A 25,163-nucleotide genomic window follows, 5' to 3' on the forward strand; every position below is an offset into this window, starting at 1 on the left:
GAACCTGGGGGGCAGTCAACCAAAGGGGCTAAATGAGGTACCAAATGGGGTGCCAGAAGGACCTGGGCATGGCTTGGTGCAACATTACCCACAAAACACTTCACAAACCAGACTGAGGTGCTCAGCGTTGCAACAAAACTGTGTCCTGTTTTCCTCCCAGTGGAGACCTCCAGGTCACGGGCAGCGCCCACTGTACCTTCAACACCGCCCAGAAGGCCGTGGGGAAGGACAACTTCACCCTGATTCCTGAGGGCACCAACGGCACGGAGGAGCGGATGTCCGTCATCTGGGACAAGGCTGTGGTAAGGGGCGGTGCAGGCATTCCCGCCTCTTCATCTGTGGATGTGGGACTCACGTTGGCCTTGAAATGCCAGTTGAGAACATTCTTCTAGAAGCCAGTTCTTGTGAGGCAATATTACTTTTTTTCTAAATATTACATATTTGTTCGAGGTAGGCTCTTACTCTGTGTAGCCCAGGCTGACCTGGAATTCACTATGTAGTCTCAGGGTGGCCTCGAACTTATGGTGATACTCCTACCTCTGCCTCCCAAGTGCTGGGATTAAAGGCATGTGCCACCACATGTGGCCATATTTTTTGGTTTTTGCTGTTATACAAATACACAAACGTATGGTATGAGTATGCAAATCCTGCTTTTAAAAATTCTATTTTAAAAAAAATATTTATGTAGTTGAGAGAGAGTATGATTTTCCCAGGGCCTCCTGGTGCTGCAAATAAACTCCAGATACATGTGCCACTTTGTGTATCTGGCTTTACATGGACACTGGGCACTTGAATCTGGGACATCAGGCTTTGCCAGCAAAGGCCTTTAACTGCCGAGCCGCCTCTCCAGCCCTAATTTTTTTTTTCTCAAGGTAGGCTCTCACTCTAACCCAAGCTGACCTGGGATTCACTAGTCTCAGAGTGGCTTTGAATTCATGATGATTCTCCTACCTCAACCTCCTAAGTGCTTGGATTAAAGGCATGTGCCACCACATCTGGCAAAAATTCTTAAGGATGAAAGTCTTCATCCTTAAATACATTTGAAGAACTTATTTTGTTTTAATTTTTAAAAATATATTTTATTTACTTATTTGAGAGAGAGAAAGAGGCAGAGAGAGACACAGAGAGGGAGAGAATGGGCACACCAGGGCTTCCAGTCACTGCAGACAAACTCCAGACACACGCATCCCCTTGTGCATCTGGCTTACGTGGGTCCTGGAGAATTGACCGGAGATCCTTTAGCTTTGCAGGCAAGCTCCTTAACCAGTAAGCATTCTCTCTAGCCCTTGTTTTAATTTTTTTTTTTTCAAGGTGGGGTCTCGCTCCAGGCTGACCTGGAATTCACTATGTAGTCTCAGGGTGGCCTCAAACTCATGACGATCCTCCTACCTCTGTCTGAGTTCTGGAATTAAAGGTGTGCGCCACCATGCCCGGCTCCTTGTTTTAATTTTTAAAAATACTTATTTGTAAGCAGAGAGAGAGAGAAAGAATGGATACACCAGTGGCATCTTGCCACTGCAAACAACCTCCAGTGTGCCACTTTGTGCATCTGGCTTACATAGGTACTGGGGAATTGAACCTGGGCTGTGAGGCTTTGCAAGTAAATGCTTTTAATGGCTGAGAGCCATCTCTCCAGTCCCAAGAAATCTTTTTTTTGTTTGTTTTTGTTTTTGTTTTTCACTCTAGTCCAAGCTGACCTGGAATTCACTCTGTAGTCTCAGGGTGGCCTCGAACTCACAGTGATCCTCCTACCTCAGCCTCCCAAATGCTGGGATTAAAGGCGTGCGCCACCACGCCCAGCTAAGAAATCTTTTTTAAAATAGCAGACTATTCTCTCCTTATGCCAGTCAGTCAGTCCTTTATAATTTTTTGGCTGAACATCTTTATAATGAATGATTTTTTTTTTTCAACTAGATGAGAATCCATGTAGATGCCAGCACAATTCAATTGTGCAGGCAGGAGAAGTTTCTAGACATGATGTTGCTGGGTTAAAGGACGTATTGTTTAAGGCTGTAACCACATCTGATATACCACTTATGTGTGATGGTCCCCAGCGTTGTTCGCTAATCCAGATGAGCAAAACCCCGAAGCGCTGCTCACTGGATAAGTGAATCTTGAGTCTTGTTTGATGTTGAATTTCTATAGTTATCGATTAGGTGAATTGACAAAAAAAAAATTACATGTACATGTGTGTGGGTGGGTGTTCATGTGTGGGGCACATGCAGAGTGTGCAGGACCACCTGCGATGCCACTCCTCTTGGGAACTACCTGCCAGTCTCTCACCGGCCTCGAACTTGCCGAATAGGGTAGACTGGCTGGCCAGTGAGCTTCAGGGATGTCCCCGTCTCCTTCTCACACAGTGCTGGGATTACGAGTGTACATCACATGCCCAGCTCTTTTTACGTGGGTTCTGGGGATTAAACACGGGTCCTCATTCTTGCGAGGCAAGCGCCTTGCCCACAGAGCTCTCTTCCCAGCCCTGGAATGAATTTGTGTGCGTGCTTTTTGGCCATCTTGATTCCCTCTTCCCCCGCTCTTTCTGCACACTCTGTCCTTTACTCATAGTATAGTACTCAGTTTAGACAGGGTATGGGAATTGGCGCCTTGAGGAACTGTGATTGGCCCCTACTGTATACCAGGGACCGCTGGATGTTGGTTGACCAGAAGCCCATATTTATGTCCGTCCTTGGTTGAGAGGGACACCCCATTGTGTGTATCGATGGGCGTTCCCTCACTGCTAGGTGTGGTCCACCTCAGCTTTCTGACCTGTCCTTGTTGCGTTTGTGTGTTCACATGTGCCGTGCCCCTCAGGTCACTGGGAAGATGGACGAGAACCAGTTTGTGGCTGTGACCAGCACTAACGCGGCCAAAGTCTTCAATCTTTACCCTCGGAAAGGCCGCATCGCTGTGGGTTCTGATGCGGACCTCGTCATCTGGGACCCCGATAGCGTCAAGACCATCTCTGCCAAGACTCACAACAGCGTAAGGCCTGCCCGCCACCCATGAATCCGCGGGGGCTGCGGGCACCCACCCAGACAGGCAGGAAGGGACAGGGCCGGGATTTCCAAAAGGAACTTGCTGGGATATGAATGAAATTTTTCCTTGGGCTATTTTGTCATCCACAGTTTCCTGGGGGTGGGGAGGGGAAACGGCCACGGCCTCTGTCCTTAGACCTCCACGGTGTGCAGAGTGACATTGGGACTCCAGAAGCTCGTAGGAGCCAGGTGCCATTCTGTGTTCATGCTTGAGCAGAAGCTGTGTTGTGTGTGCGTGCGTGTGCATGTGTGCACGCCCACGTATTTGTGTGTGCGCGTGTGTGTATGCATGAGTGTGTGCATGCGTGTTTGTGTGTGTGTGTGTATTTGTCTATGTGTGCTGTGTGTGGAGGCAAGAGGTCGATGTTGGGTATCTCTTGTCTGTGGTTCTACACAGTATGTATTGAGACAAAGTCTCCCCCTGAACCCGGAGCTCACTGGTTCAGCTAGAGTAGCCAGTCAGCAAGCCTCAGTCCATCTCTGATTGCACCTTCTCCCCAGCCCTGAGCATCTCTTGTGGTGTGTCTTATAGTACAAGGGACCTAAATAGAATAGCCACATGTTCACCTTGAGATGCCCAGATGCCTCTGTTTTCTTTCTCTCTCATTTTTCTTTTTAGTTATTTTTGTCTTGCCTATTAGAATTTTTTTTTTTCCCACTGTTGTATTTCATACGTCACTGTTTTCATAGGCCAGTGTTGCTGTTCAGAAGCGGACAGCATGCATGGCTTCTTACCCCAAGGAACCGGCCAACTTTCACTTCTTCCCCCGCAGAAGGAATGCCTCAGGCAGTTGGTCACAGTTAGGGACTGCTGGTTGGAAGAGATCTTGAATGTGGAGTTTGGGGATGTGCTGTGTGTGAGCATCTTATCTCTTCTGCTGAGAGCCAGTGGTTTGGTGAGGTGCTAGGTGTCCTGTGAATCTGTGGGGTCTGAAGCAGGGAGCAGGGGTGTTAGCTCCCATGGAGTCTTCAGACAACATTATATGTGTGTGTACACACACACACACACACACACATTGATGGAGCATGGAACAGGGAGAGCCTGGGGCAGGAGAGTTTGATTTTTATTTTTATTTTTTTGACGCAGGGTTTCACTTTGTAGCCTAGGCTGGGCTCAAACTCACAATCCTCCTGTCTCAGCTTCCTGAGTGTTAGAATTACAGGTTTGCATCTCCAAGTCAGGCCAGAAGTATTTTGTTATCACCTTACATGAACCTCTGGTTTGTTTGTTTTTTTTTGTTTTTTTGTTTTTGCCTCAAGTCATTCTATCTTATTTAACGTGAGCCATAGGTTTAAGAAGTGGTTCTTCTATGTAAGCGTTCTTGCAGGACGAGCCTACGATGAAGCACATCGGTTACTCGTCCCTTTAACTTTTCAACATCCTCCTTAAAAAACACTTGACAGTGGTGTACGACCATCTTATGAGTGGAATTCAGTACCAACTCATGAATCCATGATTCCATGAGAAGTCAGTTTAAAGGTAATGCAAGGCCTGGAGAGATGGCTTAGCAGTTCTGGTGCTTGCCTGAGAAGCCTACGGACCCAGGTTTGACTCTCCAGATCCCGTGTAAGCCAGATGCACACGATGGCACATGCATCTGGAGTTCATTGGTAGTGGCTAGAGGCCCTGGCATGCACATCGTCTCTCTCTGTCTTTCTCCTCCTCTCTGACTCTAATAAATAAATGTTAAAAAATTGGGCTGGAGAGACGGCTTAGTGGTTAAGCGCTTGCCTGTGAAGCCTAAGGACCCCGGTTCAAGGCTTGGTTCCCCAGGTCCCACGTTAGCCAGATGCACAAGGGGGCGCACGTGTCTGGAGTTCGTTTGCAGTGGCTGGAAGCCCTGGCGCGCCCATTCTCTCTCTCTCCCTCTATCTGTCTTTCTCCCTGTGTCTGTCGCTCTCAAATAAATAAATAAAAAATGAACAAAAAATATTAAAAAAAAAAATAAAGGTGTCCGGCATGGTGGCGCACGCCTTTAATCCCAGCACTCAGGAGGCAGAGGTAGGAGGATCGCCGTGAGTTCAAGGCCACCCTGAGACTACAGAGTTAATTCCAGGTCAGCCTGGACCAGAGTGAGTCCCTACCTCGAAAAACCAAATAAAATAAAATAAAATAAAGGTAATGCAGGGTGAGTGTTCCTTATCCAAAATGCTTGGAATTAGAAGCGTTTAGATTTCAGAAATTTTCAGACATTGCAGTACGTGCATATGCTTCAGCAAGCATTCAAGCACTCCTAATCTGAAAATTCCAAGTCTCAAATTCTCCAAAATGCGACTCACCTGAATCTGTGTGTGTGTGTGTGTGTGTGAGAAAGGGTGTGCACTTGCTGTGCCGTGTGTGTGGAGGTCAGAGGACAACCTTGGGCTACTAGTCCTCATCTTCCCCTTGAGACTGGGTCTCTCTTGCTGTTTGCTGTTGTGTGCGTGTCTTTATGTGGGTTTTGGCCATCTGGCCTGCGGCTTCTATGGCGAGCACCTCTAACTCCTGAGTCAACTCCCAGCCCCCCTCACTTGAATCTTGAAGTGAGCTCTTAACAGATAGCCAATGAAGAGGCTGTTCGGTGGACAGTGGCTGCTTAGGGAATATAATTTCATATTGCCCACAGCAGAGAGCTTGGGACAGCAAGGATGGTCCCTACCCAAGTGCCACGACAGCACTTCAAGACAGGTTTCTGGCATCTCTAGGACAGGCCTGGGCCCTTTGCCAGTGCAGATCTTCTCTCTTGGACAGAAGGGCTTGGGTGTGGCCTATTGGGCTCATCTCCAGTTTCTGTGGCACCTGTGGGTGCCAAGATGGTAGGTGATTCTTGGAAAGCCACTTGACTCCATATTTATGCTGGCCTTGCCCACCTCCCCCCGCCCCGTGGGATGGCTCCGCATCGCTTTAGCATCCTGGTTCCGGCTTAAGCTCAGACCATCATGTCTTGGGGTCCCCAGAGACTTCCTTAGGGGAAACCTCTGTGTTCGTGCACATCCAACTTCACATTCCCACTCACTCTTTCATTTGACGGTCTCAGTAAAGGGTCCTGTGCGATTATCCCAAGTGGGAAGATAAATAAACGGGGGTGCCGAGAGCTTAAGTGACCAGTCTAATGTTACATGGCGATTTTGCGGTTGAGCCAGAATTAGAAGCTAAAATTGTTCGTGCTTCCCCACCAGATTGCGTATGCCGCCCAGGCTCGGGTGCCAGGGTGGTACAGATGGATCTTGGGAGCTCACTCGATTCCATACTTATGCCAACCTTTTCCTCCTCCCCCACAGGATGGCTCAGCCAAGCTTTAGCAGCCCAGCACTTGCGTAAGGAGCTCTAAGGGGCTGGCACTGTGCGTGCCTGTGTGGCATTGACCTGCTGGGGGTGGGCGCAGCAGAAGGCTCTGTCCGGGTCTGGCTTCAGTTTGGAGAACTTAGCTGGTATCTGTAGTTCTGTTGCTAAGCCTCTGCTGGGATTTTTGAGTGGAGGTTAAAACTAGTGATACCTAAGCCGCTAGCCTCCCTGATGGACAGGAGGTGTGACCTGAGCGCCCTGCACTGGGATCTCAAACTTGCCTGTGTCAGGCTTTTACTTATTTATTTTGTTTTTAGAGATAGGATCTTGCTGTAGCCCAGGCTGACCTGCAATTCATGATGTAGTCTCAGGCTGGCCTTGAACTCACAGTGATCCTCCTACCTCTGCCTCCCGAGAGCTGAAATTAAGGACATCTCAGTTTTAAACAACTTAGTCATCGCACTAATTCCCTCCATATTGTAAAAGTGGAAGATGGCCCCAATGCCATTCCGGGGCTCCTTCCTAAGCTGCTAGACTATGTGGTGGTTGTTCAAAGCGTTGGGTGCCAGGGCCTTGAACCGTACTTGTAAAGAACAGGAAACAGCGAGGCGACAAATTAGGGATCGTGTTATGGCTGTCTGCTGGGTAGCAAGTAGCATGATAGAGCTTGTTCAAAGGTTGCTTTGGAAATTCAGCCTGGACAGGGCTTGAGTTTGTGGGAACAAAGTCATTGCTGGGAGAAGGAATTTCCTCTCTTCTCCTCTCCTCTCCTCCTCTTCCTTCCACTCCCTTCCCTTCCCCTTCTTATTTTCCACTCCCCTGCCTTCTCTTCTCTCCATGCCCCCCAACTTTGTAGTATTGGGGATTGAAACAGGGCACTTGTGTGCTAGACCAGAGTTCTACCACTGAGCTGCATCTCCAGCCCATTTTTAATTTTTCTGTGTGCTGTACGTGTGTGTGTGGTGTGTTGTATGTGTGATGTCTGTTTCTGCATGCGCCTTCGCAGCCCCTGTGTGGTCACCTGCAGTTGGGGTCCCTCATCTGCAGAGACTTAAGTAGAACGTCAGGGTGTCCCACTCTAGCTGAGGCTGACCTGGAATTCACTATATAGTCTCAGGGTGGCCTAGAACTCACAGTGATCCTCCTACTCTGCCTTCCGAGAACTGGGATTAAAGGTGTGCGCCACCGCGCCCAGGCTCTGCCTGTTCTTATTTGAGCCTCAGTCTCTTACTGATATGGAAGCTTCCCCCCCGCCCTCCATGAGCCCAGGCAATTCCCTGGTCTCTGCTTCCTTTTGTGGGACTGGGGTTATAGATGCGTGTAGTCATGCTCAGCTGTTTTATGTGAGATCCGGAGTTTGAAATAGGCTCAGGCCCTCTTGTTTGTGTAGGAATCACACTTAACTGCTGAGCCATCTGTTCAGCCCACCATTTTTTGTATTTTGAGGTAGGGTCTTATTAAGTTACCCAGGCTGGACTTGAACTTGTGATCATCCTTCTTCAGTCTTCTGGGTAGTTGGGCTTACGGAGCTGCTCTATAGGTCCTAGCTGGAATCATTTGATTTAAAGGGGTGTAGCGATTACATGCACTCTGCCCACTCTAGTCTGTTCTTCCACACTTTGAGATTAAAGAAAGATGAGTCCACATTCTGGAAGGGGCAGTGAGTCAGAGCTTGAGGGTCCCTGTGGGCTGGGCAGTGGAGATAAGACCCCACATCTGAGGGGCCTCCCTTGAGGGCCCCGCTAGACTGATTCAGTCCAGCCTGGGCACAGTACCTTCCTTGAGGGTGATTTTCCTCTTCACCTCAGGCTCTCGAGTACAACATCTTCGAAGGCATGGACTGCCGTGGCTCCCCTCTGGTTGTTATCAGCCAGGGTAAGATCGTTCTGGAAGATGGCACACTTCATGTCACTGAAGGCTCCGGGCGCTACATCCCCCGGAAGCCCTTCCCTGACTTTGTATACAAGCGTATCAAGGCAAGGAGCAGGGTGAGTGGTTTTGTTGGTAATAATCTGTTAAATGTGTGAGTTAAATTCAACTTTGCAAGCACTTAAATACTTAGAGTGAGAATGCTGAGGTGGGGGAGGTTCAGGGGTAAAGGAAGACCTGAGTTTTTAGTCCTGAAATGTAACATTCCGGTGCAGGAGCCTGGTAAGCTGGCCAATGTAGTGATGCCAGGTATGGAGTGCGGGTCCCGAGGAGGGAGCCACTGCCGTAGTTGTGGAGGAAGGTGTCATGGGAGAAGGCTTTTTGAGTTGGGTTTTGAAGGTTAAGTAAGAGTTTATCAAGTCAGTGAATGGAGATAAAGGAACTGGGTGGAGGGACTGTCACGGGCGTGGACAGCGCAGTGTGTTCAGGGCATGGGTGAGAGCCCACAGCGGGCACCTGGGGACTGTGACTCTTACGGCTGTAAAGTTATCAGAGTTGAGATTGGGAAGACAGTTTGGGGCAGATCTCAATCCTACCAGAACCTCCTCATAACATGTTTAGAGAATTCTTACAGGGTCTGAAAATGAAGGCCCTGGGGAAAATTTGTAAGAAATGTCACTCCTGTTGAGTATCCAGTTGCTGGGGACCCACGCTGGAGCTTCGGCCTGGAGATGTGGGGCGGGTCTCCCAGGGGTGCTTGTGGTATCTGCCCGCAAGGAGTGCTCCCGTCCTGGGCATCACAGGCTCACCTGGCTGTAGCTCCTCCTGCACCCCAACCGCCCCCCCCCCCCCGGGAGGGTGCTGGGGAGGCCCTCTGAGCGTAACCTGAGTCACGGGACGCTTGTGTGTTGCAGCTGGCTGAGCTGAGAGGGGTCCCCCGCGGCCTGTATGATGGGCCCGTGTGCGAGGTGTCTGTGACTCCCAAGACGGTCACTCCAGCGTCCTCTGCCAAGACGTCCCCTGCCAAGCAGCAGGCGCCGCCTGTCCGGAACCTGCACCAGTCTGGATTCAGCTTGTCTGGTATAGCTGGGGCAGGGTGGGTTTGGACCAGCTCTACCGAGCTAGTTTGCTGGGGGTGCTGAGGCTGCGGTTGCTCCATTAAAAAGGGCAGAAATGGGGAAACGCTGCATTCACCTGATAAGTGTCTGTTAATGGCAGCTGGAGTTCTGAATCTTGAAGTCAGTTCATGTCACTCACAATGCCGTGACTCTCATCCTGCATGTGACATTGTCATAGACAGCTCCACGCTGTGCTGGGACGAACATCCAAACCAGACCCAGCATGTGGGAGAAATGGGTGTATTTCAGTGTACAGATTCAGGAGAAGTTTCATCAGTGGTGGGAGAAGCTACTTCCATACCTCCAAGCAGGGAGCAAAACTTTAGCAAGCCAAACGCCGTTGCACACAGACCCTGCCAGGACACAGTCTGCTCTCTGCCCCCTTGGGCTGGAATTCAGATCTGGCCCCAGTGACATGCCCCTGCTCAGCAGAAAGTTTAACCTTAAAAAAAAATACCCGAGTCTATGGGGGACGTACATTCAAACCACCACAGACACCTAACAGCCTGCACCAGTAGTTTGCACCCCAGCGTGTCCATGGTAAAAAGGGGCTGTGGTAGCTGAGTGTGTGGAGTCGGGGGTTTCAGCAGCCCCACCTCTTAGCTCACACCCACTGTGCCTCAGTCCCCTGATCGGTGCTTGTTGCTGATTTTGTGAGTTCAGGTTCATGTACAGGGCTGAGCCACTGACATATGAGAGACATCTGCTGGGACAAAAGATGTGATGCTTCCTGGGTGAGAGGAACAGAATTTAGTTTCCATCTGGAAACTTCCTTCCTCTCTTCCATTTGGAACTTGACAGGACTTCCAATCTTCTAGCCCTCCCCCCACACACACCCCAGTCACAGATAGACACCCAGAATCCTGTACCTATTCCAAGAGAGATTTCTTCTTTTTCTTGTCAGTTCTTTTGGAGTGTATGTACAAAGTACCATTTATACCATAGGTAGATTACCACTTTCCCAAGGTTTGAAGCTGTTTTTTTTTTTAATTAAAAAAGTTTTTATTGACAGTTTTCATACATGACCGTAATGTACTTTGATCATAATCCCCTCCCAGTTCAGGGTTTCCTTTTGTGACGATGTATATGGGGTCTGGATCTCAGAGGAACATTGAGAAGATACGGGGCCTTTATCTGAAAGGACTGGGACCCGGAGGTGTTTTAGATTTAAAAAAGAAATTGTTGGAACATTTGCATTACATAATGAAATCTTTTTGGGATAAGACCCATGCCCAAACATGGAATGCTTTTGTGTTTCCTGAAGCATCTGGTAGACACACACACACACACACACACACACACACACACACACAGAGTCCGAAATGATTTCCTACAGTATTTTTTAGTGGGCTTGTGTTTGGCCAGCACCTATTTTTTATTTTATTTTTTTTTATTTTTATTTGAGGTCAGCAGTGGCATTTTCCACTCGTGGAATCATGCAGGAGGTCCTCGGGAAGTGTCAGGCTTTGGCGTGTTTTAGGTTTGGGGGCTTTGGAGTAGAGCTGCTCCTCCTGGCCCACCCTCACTCTCTTCCTCCCTGTACGTGTAGGGTTAGGGAGAGGAATGGGCCCTCACAAAAGCCACACTCCGCTTTGACTGTAGGGACGGAGACAGGATGCGTGTGGAAAGAGGGAGCCTTGCCTGGAGTTGTACGTCCCCAGTGAGAGGTCCAGCCCAGCTCCTGCGGGGGCTTCTTGTGCCCCGAATGATCCACAGACTGCCCGAGGGGCCCTGTGCTTCCCAAGTTTGAGCCTTTCGTGAGGCTTGGAGAAAGGGGTGATTCAGGGATGTCCCTGGCCCCTTCCCCTGAGCTGCGTTACCGAGCTTGGGACAGGCAACCCTCACCCCTTCCTTTCCTCTTCCCTGCAGGTGCCCAGATCGATGACAACATCCCCCGCCGCACCACCCAGCGCATCGTGGCGCCCCCTGGTGGCCGTGCCAACATCACCAGCCTGGGCTAGAGCCCCTGGGCCTTGCAAGGCCACTTGGGGATGGGGGATGGGACACCTGAGGACATTCTGAGACTTCCTTCCTTCCTTCCTTCCATTATTATTACTTTTGTTTCTTTTTAAGAGCCTGTGATAGTTGCTGTGGGCAGCCAGTTCCTGGGGCTCCCTCTTGGGCCCCCCCCCCACCCCCCGCACTCCCATTCATCTCCCTTGGAGTTCCTGAATCGGCTCACCCAAGTCCCTGCACATCCACGAACGCCACACACCCAAGCCTAGACACCCACCCCACACGGAGCTGCACCCAACACACAGACATGCGCCGCGACCCAGATCCCGGCCAGGGCGCCCCGAGCGGCCCCCCGAGCTGCGCGCTCAGCGTTTTTCCTCGCCATGAGAAAGATACAGTGAATTACCCAGAGCTGCCTTTCTTGTTTTCTTTTTAAATTTTTTTATAAGGGTTTTTCTTTGTGGGGCTGGGGAGGGGCAGGGGTGGGAGAGTTTTTTTTTTTTTTTTTTTCAAATACTAAATTGGAAAGTCTAATTCAATATTAATCCATGGGGCTTGAACTGGACATCCTAATGATGCAATTATGTAACCATCATGCTAACCGGGGGTCGGGGGGCGGGGGCTGGCAGAGTGCCTCCTCCCGAGAGGCCCCCAGTGTCCACATCACCATCCTGGCACATTCTGGGTCAGCTGTTGAGGAGGTCAGGTTTTCTTCTTTGGCCTGGATTTTGCAGCAGACGAGACCTTTTGAGAATTCTCCTCACCGCCCTCCACATGTCAGCTCTGTCTGTGGCCTTCTGCCTTTTTGTGTATTTCCAGGTGCCCGTCTCTTTTCTCGAGTTTCTCTGAGACGGTGTTTTTCTCCCCTTGCCCTCTCGTCTGTTATCACCAAGTGTACCGTTTGGCTTCAGTCACAGTCCGCCTAGGAGGGCCCCAGTTTTCTCCTCGCACCCAGGTCACGTGTTATTTTGATCCCCGTAAGATTGGTGCTACCCGCTCACCGTTACTAGGGGGTGTGTCTGAGTTTGAGATTCTTGCCTGGAATAGAGATGACCTGGAATTATATCACCCATATTGTCACCTGTGGGCCCAGAGTGGAGCCACCCAGCAGAGAGACACGGAAGGATAAGGCTGGTGACAGCGTTACCAGGCAATTCTGACAGCTTAAAGACATGGTAGAACCTTTAAGTGTGGCCTTCGGGCCCCTCTGCAGCAAGCAGCCAGCTTCTAGCCATCTACCAGCTGGGGAGGGTTTCTTCAAGGGGAGTCTGCCAGAGTCCGCTTTTTCCTGGTTGGGGGTCGTTCTAGAACACACTGGAGCTCTTCAGTGGGCGGGAGGGGGACATTTTTGTTTTCTGTCCAGTTATTTCCAAATGTCTAACATGATCTAGGGAGGCCTTATAAACTCAGAAAGAAAGAAAGAAAAAAAAAACTTGAAAAATTGGACTTCCAATCTGTTTTACTTTACATGAGGAAAATTCCAGTTTTAAGAACAGTATGTCATATCAGGGGCTGTTGTGGGGAAGAAAGCTTAAACCTTGATAACGAGTGTCCCCCCCCCCCCCCAGAGATCACATGTCACTTCTTAGAGACCACGTCACCTCATATCCATAGCCTGCCCGCTTCTTGTCATGTGGCCCGTGTTCACTAGTTGGCTCCTGTCCTTGCTGATAGCCTTCCAAACGTGTTTACAGGTCCTTGTAAGCAATGTTAGGTTTGCAGGCTTTTATGAAACCAAATCTGCTTGTGTCAAACATCAACATCAGAAAGTAGGTCATCACTTTGTGACACTTGTCTGTTCACACGTTTTTTGCCTTTGGGGTTTATGGTTGGGGTTTGGGTTTGTTGTTCTTGTTGTTTATTTGTTACTTTAGAGGTAAATTGCACTTTTTTAAAAAAAATTGGTTGACTTAATATATTTGATTTTTTTTTCTCACCTGCACTTGGAGGAAATTTGAACAAGTTGGCAAACCTATTTTTGTTTCCATTCTGAGAAACAACACGCAGCTCCTCAATACTCGCCCGTCTTCCCATTTTCTCCTGTACCGGGTCATGGTAATTTTGGTTGTCTCAATTGTTTTCTTAATCAAACAGTTTTACACACGAAGATTTCCCGCAGGCTGTGTAAGCATGTGTATCTGTTGGCTTGCTTTCTATGTCCGTTAAATGAATGTCATATGTAAATGCTGAGCGAAATCGACAGTGTCTCAGAACTGAAAAACTACAGTGACTTGATGCTCTAAATCAGTGTAGGATTTGCTACTAGATTGTTGGAACCCTTGAAATTGTGATTGTGACCCATGAGTGGAAGACCTTTCCGTGCTAAAGCTGATCACGTATGTAGCCAGAAAGGTACTTTTGTTATTTTATTTTTTTTTTGTAACCACTGTCTTAATGGCAAAATAATTATAGTAAAAAAAAACCCAACAACAAGTCTCATGCTTATTATTCCTTAAGAACTCTGTGTTATATACCATGGAACTCCTAATAAAGCAAAATGTGGTTGTTTCAGGGCCGTGTGTGTGTGTGTGTGTGTGTGTGTGTGTGTGTGTGTGTGTGTTGGGATGTACAGGAGACAACTGTTTCCTTTGAGGAGTTGGTCTCGGGAGCCCCAGGCTCAGCTTAAATTCTGAGCCTGGACCGTTTCAATAGTGTACATAGGTCGCTGTGTTCTCATTCCAAGCAGGGCTGCAGCCTGTGGGAGACGTGCGGAAGCTGAGGGTCAGGTATGTCTGCAGACTGGGCTGGGGAGATGGCTCGGCGGTTAAAGCACTTGCTGTATGAGTGTGAGAACTGGGGTTCAGGTTCCAGCCATCCATGTAAATGCTCAGTGGGTGCAGTGGCACCTGTGATCCCAGCATGCCGGAGGTGGGAATGGGACCCTCAGGGCAAGGCAAGCTGTCTAGTCCTGGGCTCAAGTGAGGGACTCTGCCTCAGTATGTAAAGAGGATAGCTGGGGTACAGAGATGGCTCAGCAATGAAGTGCGCTTCCTGAGGAGACCTCAGACTGCCAGGGAGCCACACAAACAGCTGGGCATGGCCACCCACACTTGTAGCCCACAACAGGGGGGTAGAGACCCCTCCGTGGAGTATGTCTGGAACCCAGGAGGAGACTCCAGCTCAAAACCCACATGGGGGGAAGGAAGTGTTAGGCTGTGGCCAGTGTAGGCGAGCGCCCTCTGTGGGGTGCCACCCGCCGCAACACACTATATGCGTACTCACACCACATTACACACACAGTGAAAAAAAAAAAAACATGAGGAGGCAAAAGGTGAATGACCAGAAACCATTATAGAAAAGAAATGCGGTCCGGAGAGATATCATAGTGGTTGAAGGCACTTGCTTGCAAAGCCTGCTGGCCTGGGTTCAATTCCCTGGATCCCAAGTTAAGCCCGATGCATGGAGCAGCACATGCCTCTGGAACTTGTTTGCAATAGCAAGAGGTCCTGGTGCCCCCATTCTTTGACTCTTTCCCCTTGCGAATAAATGAAAATATTAAATAAATAAATAAGTGAGCTGCAGACCCTATTTTGAAACGGGGCTTTGGGTGAGACTGCATGAGCTGATGTGAGTCTCTCCTACAGACCCCAAGTTTGCTTTTCTCTTGTTCACCTGGAAAATCCTGAAGCTACCTGGGTGCCGTAGACAGAAGAGACTGCAGTGTGGTGGCTCGTCCATACCTCAAGGAGGCGGTGCTGGAAACCAGGATAAAGGCCTGGGCTTTCCCCCTCATCTCAGCGCTGGTGACGACGGTGGAGGTGAAAAGCTGGGTACTGGGTTTTCAGAGTCTCTAAGTACCTAATTAGTTCTGAGAACTCAATGAAGAGATAGTGTGCTCCAGGCTCCCTGGACCCATCACAGCGTGGAAATCATTTTCCCTTCACCCTCTTTTCTTTCTGTCCCCAGTTGTTTGTTTGTTTGTTTGTTTATTTATTTATTTATTTATTTATTTGGTTTTTCGAGGTAGAGTCTCACTCTAGCCCAGGCTGACCTGGAATTCACTATGGAGTCTCAGGGTGGCCTCGAACTCACAGCAATCCTCCTACCTCTACCTCCCAAGTGCTGGGATTACAGGCGTGCGCCACCACGCCCAGCTTATTTGTTTATTTTAAATATATATATTTTCTTATTTATTGGAGAGAGAGGAAGAGGCAGAGAGAAAGACAAAGGACACGTCAGGGCCTCCAGCCACTGCAAACAAACTCCAGACACATGTGCCCCCTTGTGCATCTGACTTACGTGGGTCCTGGGAAATTGAGCCAGGGTTCTTAGGCTTTGCAGGCAAACGCCTTAACCGCTAAGCCATTTCTCCAGACCTTATTTGTTTATCCAAACAGGATATGATGTAAGACAAGAGTATATGAGCTTAGTCATACCAGCAAAATGTCCAGCACTCAGGAGGATCATGAGTTCAAGAACAGACTGGGTGTTATAGTGAGGTCCTGCCTCAAAAAAGGGACAAAGGATGATGCAAACATTATACACAAAGGATCTTTGTTAAATGAGAGTAGGAATAGCAAGAGAGGTCCCGAGTACATGAATACAGACCACTTGCTTAGAGCCTGCAAATATCTCTAGTGTCTGCTAGGGCCGGTTACAACACGGACCATGACTAAAGGTGAAAGGAGATCAGGTTCTCTTAAGAAAGTTCATGAATCCTGACCCCTAGTCGTGAGGGAAAGGGCTGGGTCCTTGCAAGAGCCACAGTGTGGATGCAGGGCTGGCTCTGTGATGCGATGAAACCAAGTGTGTCCAGGAGATGGAGCAGGGAGTCTCATCCGAACACGCAAGGGCCCTAGGACTAGACAGTCATGAAGCCCTGCGCCCATGGTCCATCCTCCTACTGTCCTCCAGGCCTGACCCACACCTCGAAGACCTGTGGGGCCTTCAGCTCCCATCTCCATTTTCTGCCCAGACCCTTGCCGACAGCTGCCCAAAGGCAGTCCTGAGCAAGTGAGGCCTGGGTAGGCACATGAGGGTTAGGACCATTTGCTCAGAGGGTTTCAGAGAACCAGGTACAGCCCAGGCTGGGAAGCATGGCCCAGGCTGTGGCTGGAAACGTTTCACTGACCGGTAGCCGGGCCTCTTGAACAGAAAGCGGCGTGCTGGAGGGGCCAGGGTAGACATCTAATAATGGGCCAGTGTTGTGTGGATCCATCCAGCCATCCACGTAACTGCTGATCTGACTCCCTCCAAAGATCCATTTCAAAGCATCTAGAAAAAGCTAGCGGCATACACAGCTTTCAGGAGGCTTTACCCTGGCATTGCCATGAGCTCAAAGTTCTATATCCTGTGGTTTCTGGAACATGCATTCTCATGAGATTGGGTGCATTCAGGGTGGAAGGGCTACAGATGGAGCATGCATTCTGTTGGAAAATCTAGGAGCTGGCCAGAAGCCTCAGTAGCAATGAGGCCATGAGCTTAATCCCCCAGGTCCAGTGAGGCACACCTGTAATTCCAGCGCTAGGGAGTGAAAACAGGGAATTCCTGGAGCTCACTGGCTAGCTATTCTAGTGGAATCCATGAGCTCTAGGTTAAGTGAGAGACTCTCTCTCAAAGAGTAGTTGGAGAGCAACTGAGGAAGACACCTGTCACCTATCAACATTGATCTCTGGCCTACACACACACACACACACACACACACTCAAACATTCACACACATACTTGGGCATACCATACACACATACATAAGCAATAGGGAAAGGTGGGGGGGGGGAGACAAGTATATCTGTTTTTTCTCCCATCAATCAATCAAGCAAGCTCACATCAGGATAAACTGACGATGCATTTAGGCTTATGAATCTGACAGTTAAGCTACTGGGCAGGTGTGTGTGTTTCCAAAGGCAGTCATCTAACTCCTCTGGGATTAAAGGTGGAGATGAAATAAAGTTAGCTGTCCAACCTCGCTCTCAGTTTAGGACCCGAGAGGTAGCCACAGCTTAACCCTGCAGCTTTCCTGGTCCTTGGACAAAGGACCAGCCAGGAATGGGATGTGGGAAGAGCTGAGGATTGCAGAAGTGCCAGCAGCTGTTCTACACGCCTGTCCCTGCCAGACGCCAACATCAGGGAGCAAAGGTTGATGGCTGCCAATAATCGGGTAGAGCGCAGAGCTTGTGACATTGGGAGACGTCGGAGACAGTATCCGTTGTTTCTGGGTAGTCTGCTGGTTTAAGTCACGAGGCAGGCCGACAGCTCACATTCAGCGTGGTGCGCCAGGCGCTTCTAAAGGCTTTGCATCTATTAACTCGGCTCATCCTTGCAGCAGGCCATGAAGAAGGCGTCACCGTGCCAGTACACAGACCAGGAGACATAGAGCGTTGGGGCAACTGCTCAAAAGCAGGCTGTCTGCAGCCTGGAGCCAGTAGGCATGAGCTTTATATTTATATATGGGTTTATTTAATTATAAGGGAGGATTTAATATTTCCCTTGTCCTAAACACACCCACATTGAAAAATAAAAGTTTAGACAGAAGAAAAATGATTTGCTAATCGATATAAGCAAATATTTGAGAATGGGTAGGAAAAATATTGGCTTTACCTTTTAAAAATATTTTATTTTTATTTATTTGACAGAGAAAGAGAGAGAGAGAGGAAGAGGGAGAGAAAATGGACATACCAGGGTCTCCAGTCACTGTAAACGAACTCCAGATGCATGTGCGCCCTTGTGCATCTGGCTAACGTGGGTCCTGGGGAATCGAACCTGGGTTCTTTGGCTTTGCAGGCAAATGCCTTAACTGCTAAGCCATCCCTCCAGCCTAGCTTTAGCTTTAAAAAAAAGTTCCTTAGCTTTTATTTGTGTGTGTGTGTATACTGTGGTGCATCTGGTGTATGTACATGTATGTGGCTTTGTGCCTGGTCTTGTTTGGAGCTGTAGTCTCTTTGGACTATTTCCAGAGCTTGCGGGGGAGCTCTGCTAACTTGCAAATCTCTTCTCCCCTCTGACTAGGATCAGAGGTATGTGGGGTTGCACCCAGCTCTTGTGTGTGGATGATTTGAACTTGGGTAGTCTCAGGCCCTCATGCTTGTACAAGAAGCACACTTAACTGCCCAGCCATCTCTCCATCCCAATATTAGCATTATTTTTGATATTTTTAAACTTCATTTTTATTTATTTATTTGGGAGAGAGAGAGAGAGGGAGAGAGAGAATGGGCTTGTCAGGGCCTCCAGCCACTGCAAATGAACTCCAGATGCGTGCGCCCCCTTGTGCATTTGGCTTATGTGGGTCCTGGGGAATCAGACCTGTGTCCTTTGGCTTTGTAGGCAAATGCCTTAACTGCTAAGGCGTCTCTCCAACTTTTTTTTTTTTTTTACGATAGGGTCTTGCTCTAATCCAGGCTGACCTTGTTTGTGTTTAATGAGGCAGGGTCACACAGGCTGGCCTTGGACTCATGGCCCTTCTGCCTCAGCCTTCTGAGTGCTGGGATCACAGGCATGTGCTACCATACCCAGCCCAGAAAATATTTGGGGAAAAGTGGGTAAAAGGCAAACCCGACTTCCAGGACATCAAGGAATAATATAAAGCTGTCCAAATGAAATAACTACGATATCAATAGTAGGCCTGGGCTGAAGGCTCAATGGAGAAACAGCATCAACAACAACTCTTGCAATATGAACATGAAGACCTGGGTTCCAATCCCCAGCACTCACCCATGTAAAGCCAGACTGGCATGGTTGCCCATGTGTAATCCCAATGCTCAGGAGGCAGAGACAGGGGCAGGCTGATTAGCCATGCACATCACACAACATATATAGATAGATAGCAATTTTTTAAATTTTTTATTTATTTGAGGGTGACAGAGAGAGAAACAGGAAGAGAGAGAGAGCGAGAGAGAATAGGCATGCCAGGGCCTGCAGCCACTGCAAATGAACTCCAGACATGTGCGCCCCCTTGTGCATCTGGCTAACGTGGGTCCTGGGGAATCGAGCCTCGAACCGGGGTCCTTAGGCTTCACAGGCAAGTGCTTAACCACTAAGCCATCTCTCCAGCCTAATAGCAATTTCAATATAGTGGGTGATGGGGAAAATGAAGAGTCTAGAGCAGATTTTCATATAGGTACAGAGGTTGTGTCTCCATGTGTCTAGCTGGCTGCCTGTCAGGCAGAGAAAGGATGACTTATCAATGAACAGAGCAGACAAAAAACATGTCTTTCGCTTCTGTTAGGAGAAAGCTCCTACTTAGGAGAATGCGGCGGGGGAGGGAGGCTGGGAAAAAGTGCCAATATGTGGACTCTAGTCAAGAGACAAGGAAGTGCACAAAGTATCTGAAAGTCCAGGGAAAATGGTTCAGGAGAGAGCACAAAGGGTCAGGGAAACTAACATTTTTTTTTAATTTATTTATTTGAGAGTGACAGACACAGAGAGAAGGACAGATAGAGGGAGAGAGAGAGAATGGGCGCGCCAGGGCTTCCAGCCTCTGCAAACGAACTCCAGATGCGTGCGCCCCCTTGTGCATCTGGGTAACATGGGACCTGGGGAACTGAGCCTCGAACCAGGGTCCTTAGGCTTCACAGGCAAGCGTTTAACCGCTAAGCCATCTCTCCAGCCCCATTTTTTTTTTTTTAATTTTTTAGAGGCAGGGTCTTACTCTAGTTAAGACTGACCTGGAATTCACTATGTACTCTCAGGGTGGTGGCCTTGAACTCACGGCGATCCTCCTACCTCTGCCTCCCGAGTGCAGGGATTAAAGGCATGCACCACCATACCTGGATCACAACTAATAATTTTTATAACTAATAGAGAAGATATGGGTAGAGACTGGGATTTGGTGAAAAATTACCAGCATGTATATATACACAAATGTGTATGTAGTATTAAATTTGTGAAGAGCGCAAAAAAATTAAGTAAAACAAACACTATGAGAATAAAGAAAACCCTCTGAAAAGAGCAAAGAAACAAAGATATATTAGTACATCATGATTTAAGGTGGTGGCACACGCCTTTAATTTCATCATCAGGAGGCAGAGGTAGGGGGATTGCTGTGAATTCAAGACCACCTTGAGACTACATAGTGAATTCCAGGTCAGCCTGGGCTAGAACTAGACCCTACTTTGAAAAACCAAAAGACAAATGTTGGGCTGAGAGATATTCAGTGGTTAAGACACTTACCTGCAAAACCTAAAGACCCAGGTTCGATTCCCCAGTAACCATGTAAAGCCAGATTTACAAGGTGGCACATGCATCTGCCATTTGTTTGCAGTGGCTAGAGATCCTGGCTTTCCCATTCTCTCTCTTTCTCTGCCTCTTTTGTTCTTTCACTCTTAAATAAATAAATAAAATATTTTAAAAAAATTGTAACTTGTTTGGGGCTGGAGAGTTGGCTCAGTGGTTAAGGTGCTTTCCTGCAAAGCCTAATGACCCAGGTTGATTCCCCAGTAATCACGTAAAGTCAGATGCACAAAGTGGCACATGCATCTGGAGTTTATTTGCAGGGGCTAGAGGGCTTGGCATGCTCATTCTTTCTCTCTCTCTCTCTGCTTGCAAATAAACAAATAAAAATATTGGTGGGTGTGGTGGTGCATGCCTTTAATCCCAGCATTCAGGAGGCAGAAGTAGGAGGATCACCATGAGTTTGAGGCCACACTGAGACTGCATAGTGAATTCCAGGTCAGCCTGGGCTAGAGTGAGACCCTACCAAAAAAAAAAAAAATAATAAAAACACACACACACACATATGTATGTATATAAAATGACTAACAGTAGAAATGTTAGAGACAGAGAGAGAGAGAGAGAGAGAGAGAGAGAGAGAGAGGGAGAATATGTGTGAAGGGCAGGGAAGAAAACCCTATTAATCCTTCAGCCGTGACCTTGTCCAGGACCTGCTGTTTTCAGATTTACCTTCTGCCTTTGTCTCCAGATTTTCATCAATAAAATGGAGTGTACTGAAATTTTTAGTTTCCTTTTACTGTTTTTCCAAGTGTGAACCTCCCAGGAGTCAGGGAGCAGTGAGAAAACTACCTGTTTGCTGTCCACAGCTCGTTAGAATGAGCCCCTCCTCAGGGAAGACTCGAGGTGCCCTGGACTTTTTGCTTTCTAATGGTCACCTGCTTGGGATTCCCTGTCACTCCATAGCTCTGCGTGTTTATCCCTGGGGTCAAGGGAGGGGTGCTGCTCCCGTGTACGCGGAGAGCCGAGCGCCCCCTGGTGGAAGGAGATGCATCCTCTACCTCTTACATAGGTCAGCAGTGGACGGTGGGCGCTGCGAATTTCCAGGATGGCTTCACTGGGAACCGGAACCACCCAAAGAGGCCAGCCTCCTGCAGGGAGGGACCACAGGGTGTCTCCCCGCTGGAGGAGAGGCGAATCGACTCCTAGCTTGATCGCCTTCTCCTTGACTTCCTTTCTCACCCACTCCCACTATACCCAGTTGCTGGCCCTCACCTCTTCAGTCTCATGATCTCCCCAGTCTTCCAGCTATTGACCACCCATCAGTTTCCCTTCTGTTCCCCACCAGAACCCCATGCCAGGCACTGTAACTGTGCCACCCCCTTAATGCCCTCAAGCCTACGCCTCCCACTTGGACCTGTAGAGCAGTTCCCACCGCCACAGCCTGGCCCTCTGTATGAACCCAGAGGCCAACTCCAAATGTCACCTGCGACCCACTGTGGGCAAGGGCCCCGGGGCTTGATTGAACCCCGGAAATCAAAGCTAGTGCCAGCCCCTGATGAATGAGAGGTGTGTACAGAATTGGATGCCGCGGCACCTGCCTGTAACCCCCAGCACTCCGGAGGATACGAACTTCAAGGTCATCCTTGGTTCAGTACGCCAGTTCCAGGCAAGGTTGGGTTATCAGAGACTGTCCTAAAACATGTGAATCTTGGCCCAGTCTCAACTGCCTGGCTTCCTTCAGAGCCATGCTGACTCATAAGACTGGGGTCCACCACGCAAAGGCCTCATTCGTCGTCCTTCCCTTTCTGTTTCCATCCACACTTTCCTGGGAAGTGGTGGTGGTGGTGGGGTGTCGTGGACCTTCCTCCGTTCTTCTCCCCATCAAGCGGATTTCTCACTCCCAAGCTCTGTGGATGTGTTTCAAGGTCAAGTCAGAACCAAAAGAATTCACAAATCTTCAAAACTGAAAAAGAATTTAAAGAAAAGGTGAAAAGCGGTAGGAAACCCACAGGCTGGTTCTATGCTCATCTCAAACTAGTTGGTCTCCGAGCCCACGAATCTGACCTGATCCTCTAGCTTTTATTTTGAAATTTTAATCAAATTGATTCATTTTTTGCATGTATATAGGGTGAGTGTGCGTGTGACTGTATGTTGTCACATGTATGTGTTTGCAAGTGTGCATGCATGTGTGTGTAGAGGTAGATGCCAGGGGTCTTCCATGATCACCACCTCGTTCTTTGAGATGGGGTCTCTAGCTGGAGCCAGGGTTCACTGCTTCAGCTAGCCAGTGAGCGACCCCCCCCCCCCACAGCTCCAGGGACTCCCCGTCTGTGTCTCTGAGGCATGGAGATTACAGATGTCTTTCACTGCACTTAACATTTTACATGGGCACTGGGGATCCAAACTCAGCAAGCACTTTGCCTACTGAGACATCGCCTCCGCCCTATTTTTATTTACTTATCTATTTGTTTTTGAGGCTTTGATTTCGTGATTCTCTTGCCTCCACCTACCATGTGCTGGGATTACAGGCATGTGCCTCCATGCCCGGCATCCAACTTAAGCTGTCTATGGAAACTGTTTTGAGACCAGGATGGTCAGATGTTCTGATTCTCCGGTCCCGCTGGTTGTTTTGTTCCCCAAAACCTTCTATCAGTTTTTAGTACCTCATTTGCATATCTGATGGGTGCTTTTTGAGATTTTTATGAAGCTCAGGAAGAATTACTGCACTGAAAGCCTGAGACTTTTTCCTCATCTGGGTTCCCACCTCTCAACTCTCTCTTTTTTTTTTTTTTTTTTTTTAACTCTAGGCAGCTCCCAGCCTGGCCCTCGGGTTCATTAACTTTTGCCTAATGGCTTTTCGTTGTTTAACTCCCCCCCCCCTTTTTTTTTACAAAGGTCTGGTCCCTTGGCTTTGCCAGTGGCTTGGTTCTGCAGGGCGCACAGGTTCCCCTAGATGGCGCCAGTGTACCTGCTAAGTTTCAAAAGCAGAGACCCGAAAGCCCCGCTCAAGGCCAGGAGCCAGCCAGCCCTGCACGCGGCGCTGAGACCCGGGTGACCCCAGTCGAGAGACTTCTGTCTGAGCTCGGTGCCGTAAGCCACTGAATAGGTTGATGACCAGAGTCTCAGACGCCCCCATCAGCAAGGTGTCTTCCTGTGAGACGCGTTTTCCAACAGGGTCAGAGTAGGGTTGTTTAGAACTGGGTGTAAGTGGTGCGTGCTTTTATTTCCAGCCCTTGGGCGGCAGAGGTAAGGAGGATCACTATGAGTTCGAGGCCAGCCTGGGACTCCATAGTGAATTCTAGATCAGCCTAGGCTAACGTGAGACCTTATGTCTTAAAAAAAAAATGAGTTGGGTGTTAGGAATTGGGCTTTTAAATTTCCTCTTGCAGCCTGTTTGTTTCCTGTTAATGTCTGTAGTCAGATCTCTCTGTGTCTTTGACAATTTTCATACATGTACATAATGTGACTTGATCACAATCCCCACCTTTTTCCTTCTTTCATTCCCCCCACGCCGCATTCTACCAAAGCTTTTCTTCTTTTTATTTATTTATTTATTTATTTATTTATTTATTTATTTATTTGAGAGCGACAGACACAGAAAGAAAGACAGATAGAGGGAGAGAGAGAGAATGGGCGCGCCAGGACTTCCAGCCTCTGCAAACGAACTCCAGACGCGTGCGCCCCCTTGTGCATCTGGCTAACGTGGGACCTGGGGAACCGAGCCTCGAACCGGGGTCCTTAGGCTTCACAGGCAAGCGCTTAACCGCTAAGCCATCTCTCCAGCCCCCAAAGCTTTTCTTTATAACTTGTCTCTTTACTGTGCTGAATTAATGAAACACACTTGCATATTCATCTTTGCATTCATGCATGACTATATCTGCAGTGCAAATTACTAGAACTTTCTTATGTTAAAAAGATATGCCCACTCTACATTAGCATCAAAATGATCCTCAGAATGTGTTTATATGATTTTTCTCATATCCTCACTAACACTGAATATAGTAAGTCATATTTGCCAATTTGTTAAAGTATTCTGTTTTAAAATAATGAATGCTGTTTTGGGGTTACTTATCTTTAAAAAAAATATTTACATATTTGCAAAGAGAGAGAGAGGGAGGGAGGGAGGGAAGGAGGGAGGGAAAGAGGGAAAGAATGGGAATGCCAGGGCCTCTAGCCACTGCAAGCAAACTCCAGATGCATGTGCCACTTTATCCATCTGGTTTTACGTGGGCACTAGGGGATCAAATTCAGGTTGTTAGGTTTTGCAGGCAAGTGTCTTAACCACTGAGCCATCTCTCCATCCCAGGGTTACTTATTTTTAGCAACCATTTGTGTTTATTCCTTAGAATTGCATATTTGTGTCACCGGTCTGTGTAAACACAGTGGTCATCTTCCCATTAGTTTGTAAGGAAATTTATATGTGTGGGTTATGCTTACCCTTTTCTGCAACATGTTTGCAATTAACTCCACACGCTGTCATTTTAAAAAGTGACTCTGAGGCTGGGGACGGAGCTCCGTTGACAGAGTGCTTGCATGCATGAAGACTGAGTTCCAACCCCAGCACCCCATAAACTGAGCATGGTGATGCATACCTCTAATCCTAGCACTCAGGAGGTGGAGGCAGGAGAATAATAAGTTGATGCCATTTTTGGTTACATTGTGAGTTCAAGGCCAGCCTGGGCTACATAAGACCCTGTCTCAACAACAAAAAAATATTTTTAAAAATTTTATTTATTTAATCCTTTGTAAGCAGAGACAGAGAGAAAGAGAAAGAGAGAGACAATGGGCATGAAAGGGCGTCTAGCCACTGCATAC

At 48.4% G+C, this 25,163-nt stretch overlaps 1 protein-coding gene across 2 annotated transcripts in view; it reads left to right on the top strand.

The window, feature by feature from the left end:
• The window catches only part of Dpysl2 (dihydropyrimidinase like 2), a 150,672-nt gene extending 137,959 nt beyond the window's left edge, over window positions 1-12,713 (top strand). For both annotated transcript variants that reach the window (XM_004665832.2, XM_004665833.2), the window contains exons 10-14: window positions 161-302; window positions 2,812-2,982; window positions 8,109-8,288; window positions 9,084-9,249; window positions 11,157-12,713. In XM_004665832.2, coding sequence (XP_004665889.1) covers window positions 161-302; window positions 2,812-2,982; window positions 8,109-8,288; window positions 9,084-9,249; window positions 11,157-11,248 — 751 coding nt within the window. In that variant the 3' untranslated portion in view covers window positions 11,249-12,713. The remainder of the gene's footprint in view (window positions 1-160; window positions 303-2,811; window positions 2,983-8,108; window positions 8,289-9,083; window positions 9,250-11,156) is intronic.
• The last annotated feature ends 12,450 nt before the right edge of the window (window positions 12,714-25,163 follow it).

The sequence above is a fragment of the Jaculus jaculus genome, chromosome 12 (genome assembly GCF_020740685.1).
Source record: "Jaculus jaculus isolate mJacJac1 chromosome 12, mJacJac1.mat.Y.cur, whole genome shotgun sequence".
Taxonomy (NCBI): Eukaryota; Metazoa; Chordata; class Mammalia; order Rodentia; family Dipodidae; genus Jaculus; species Jaculus jaculus.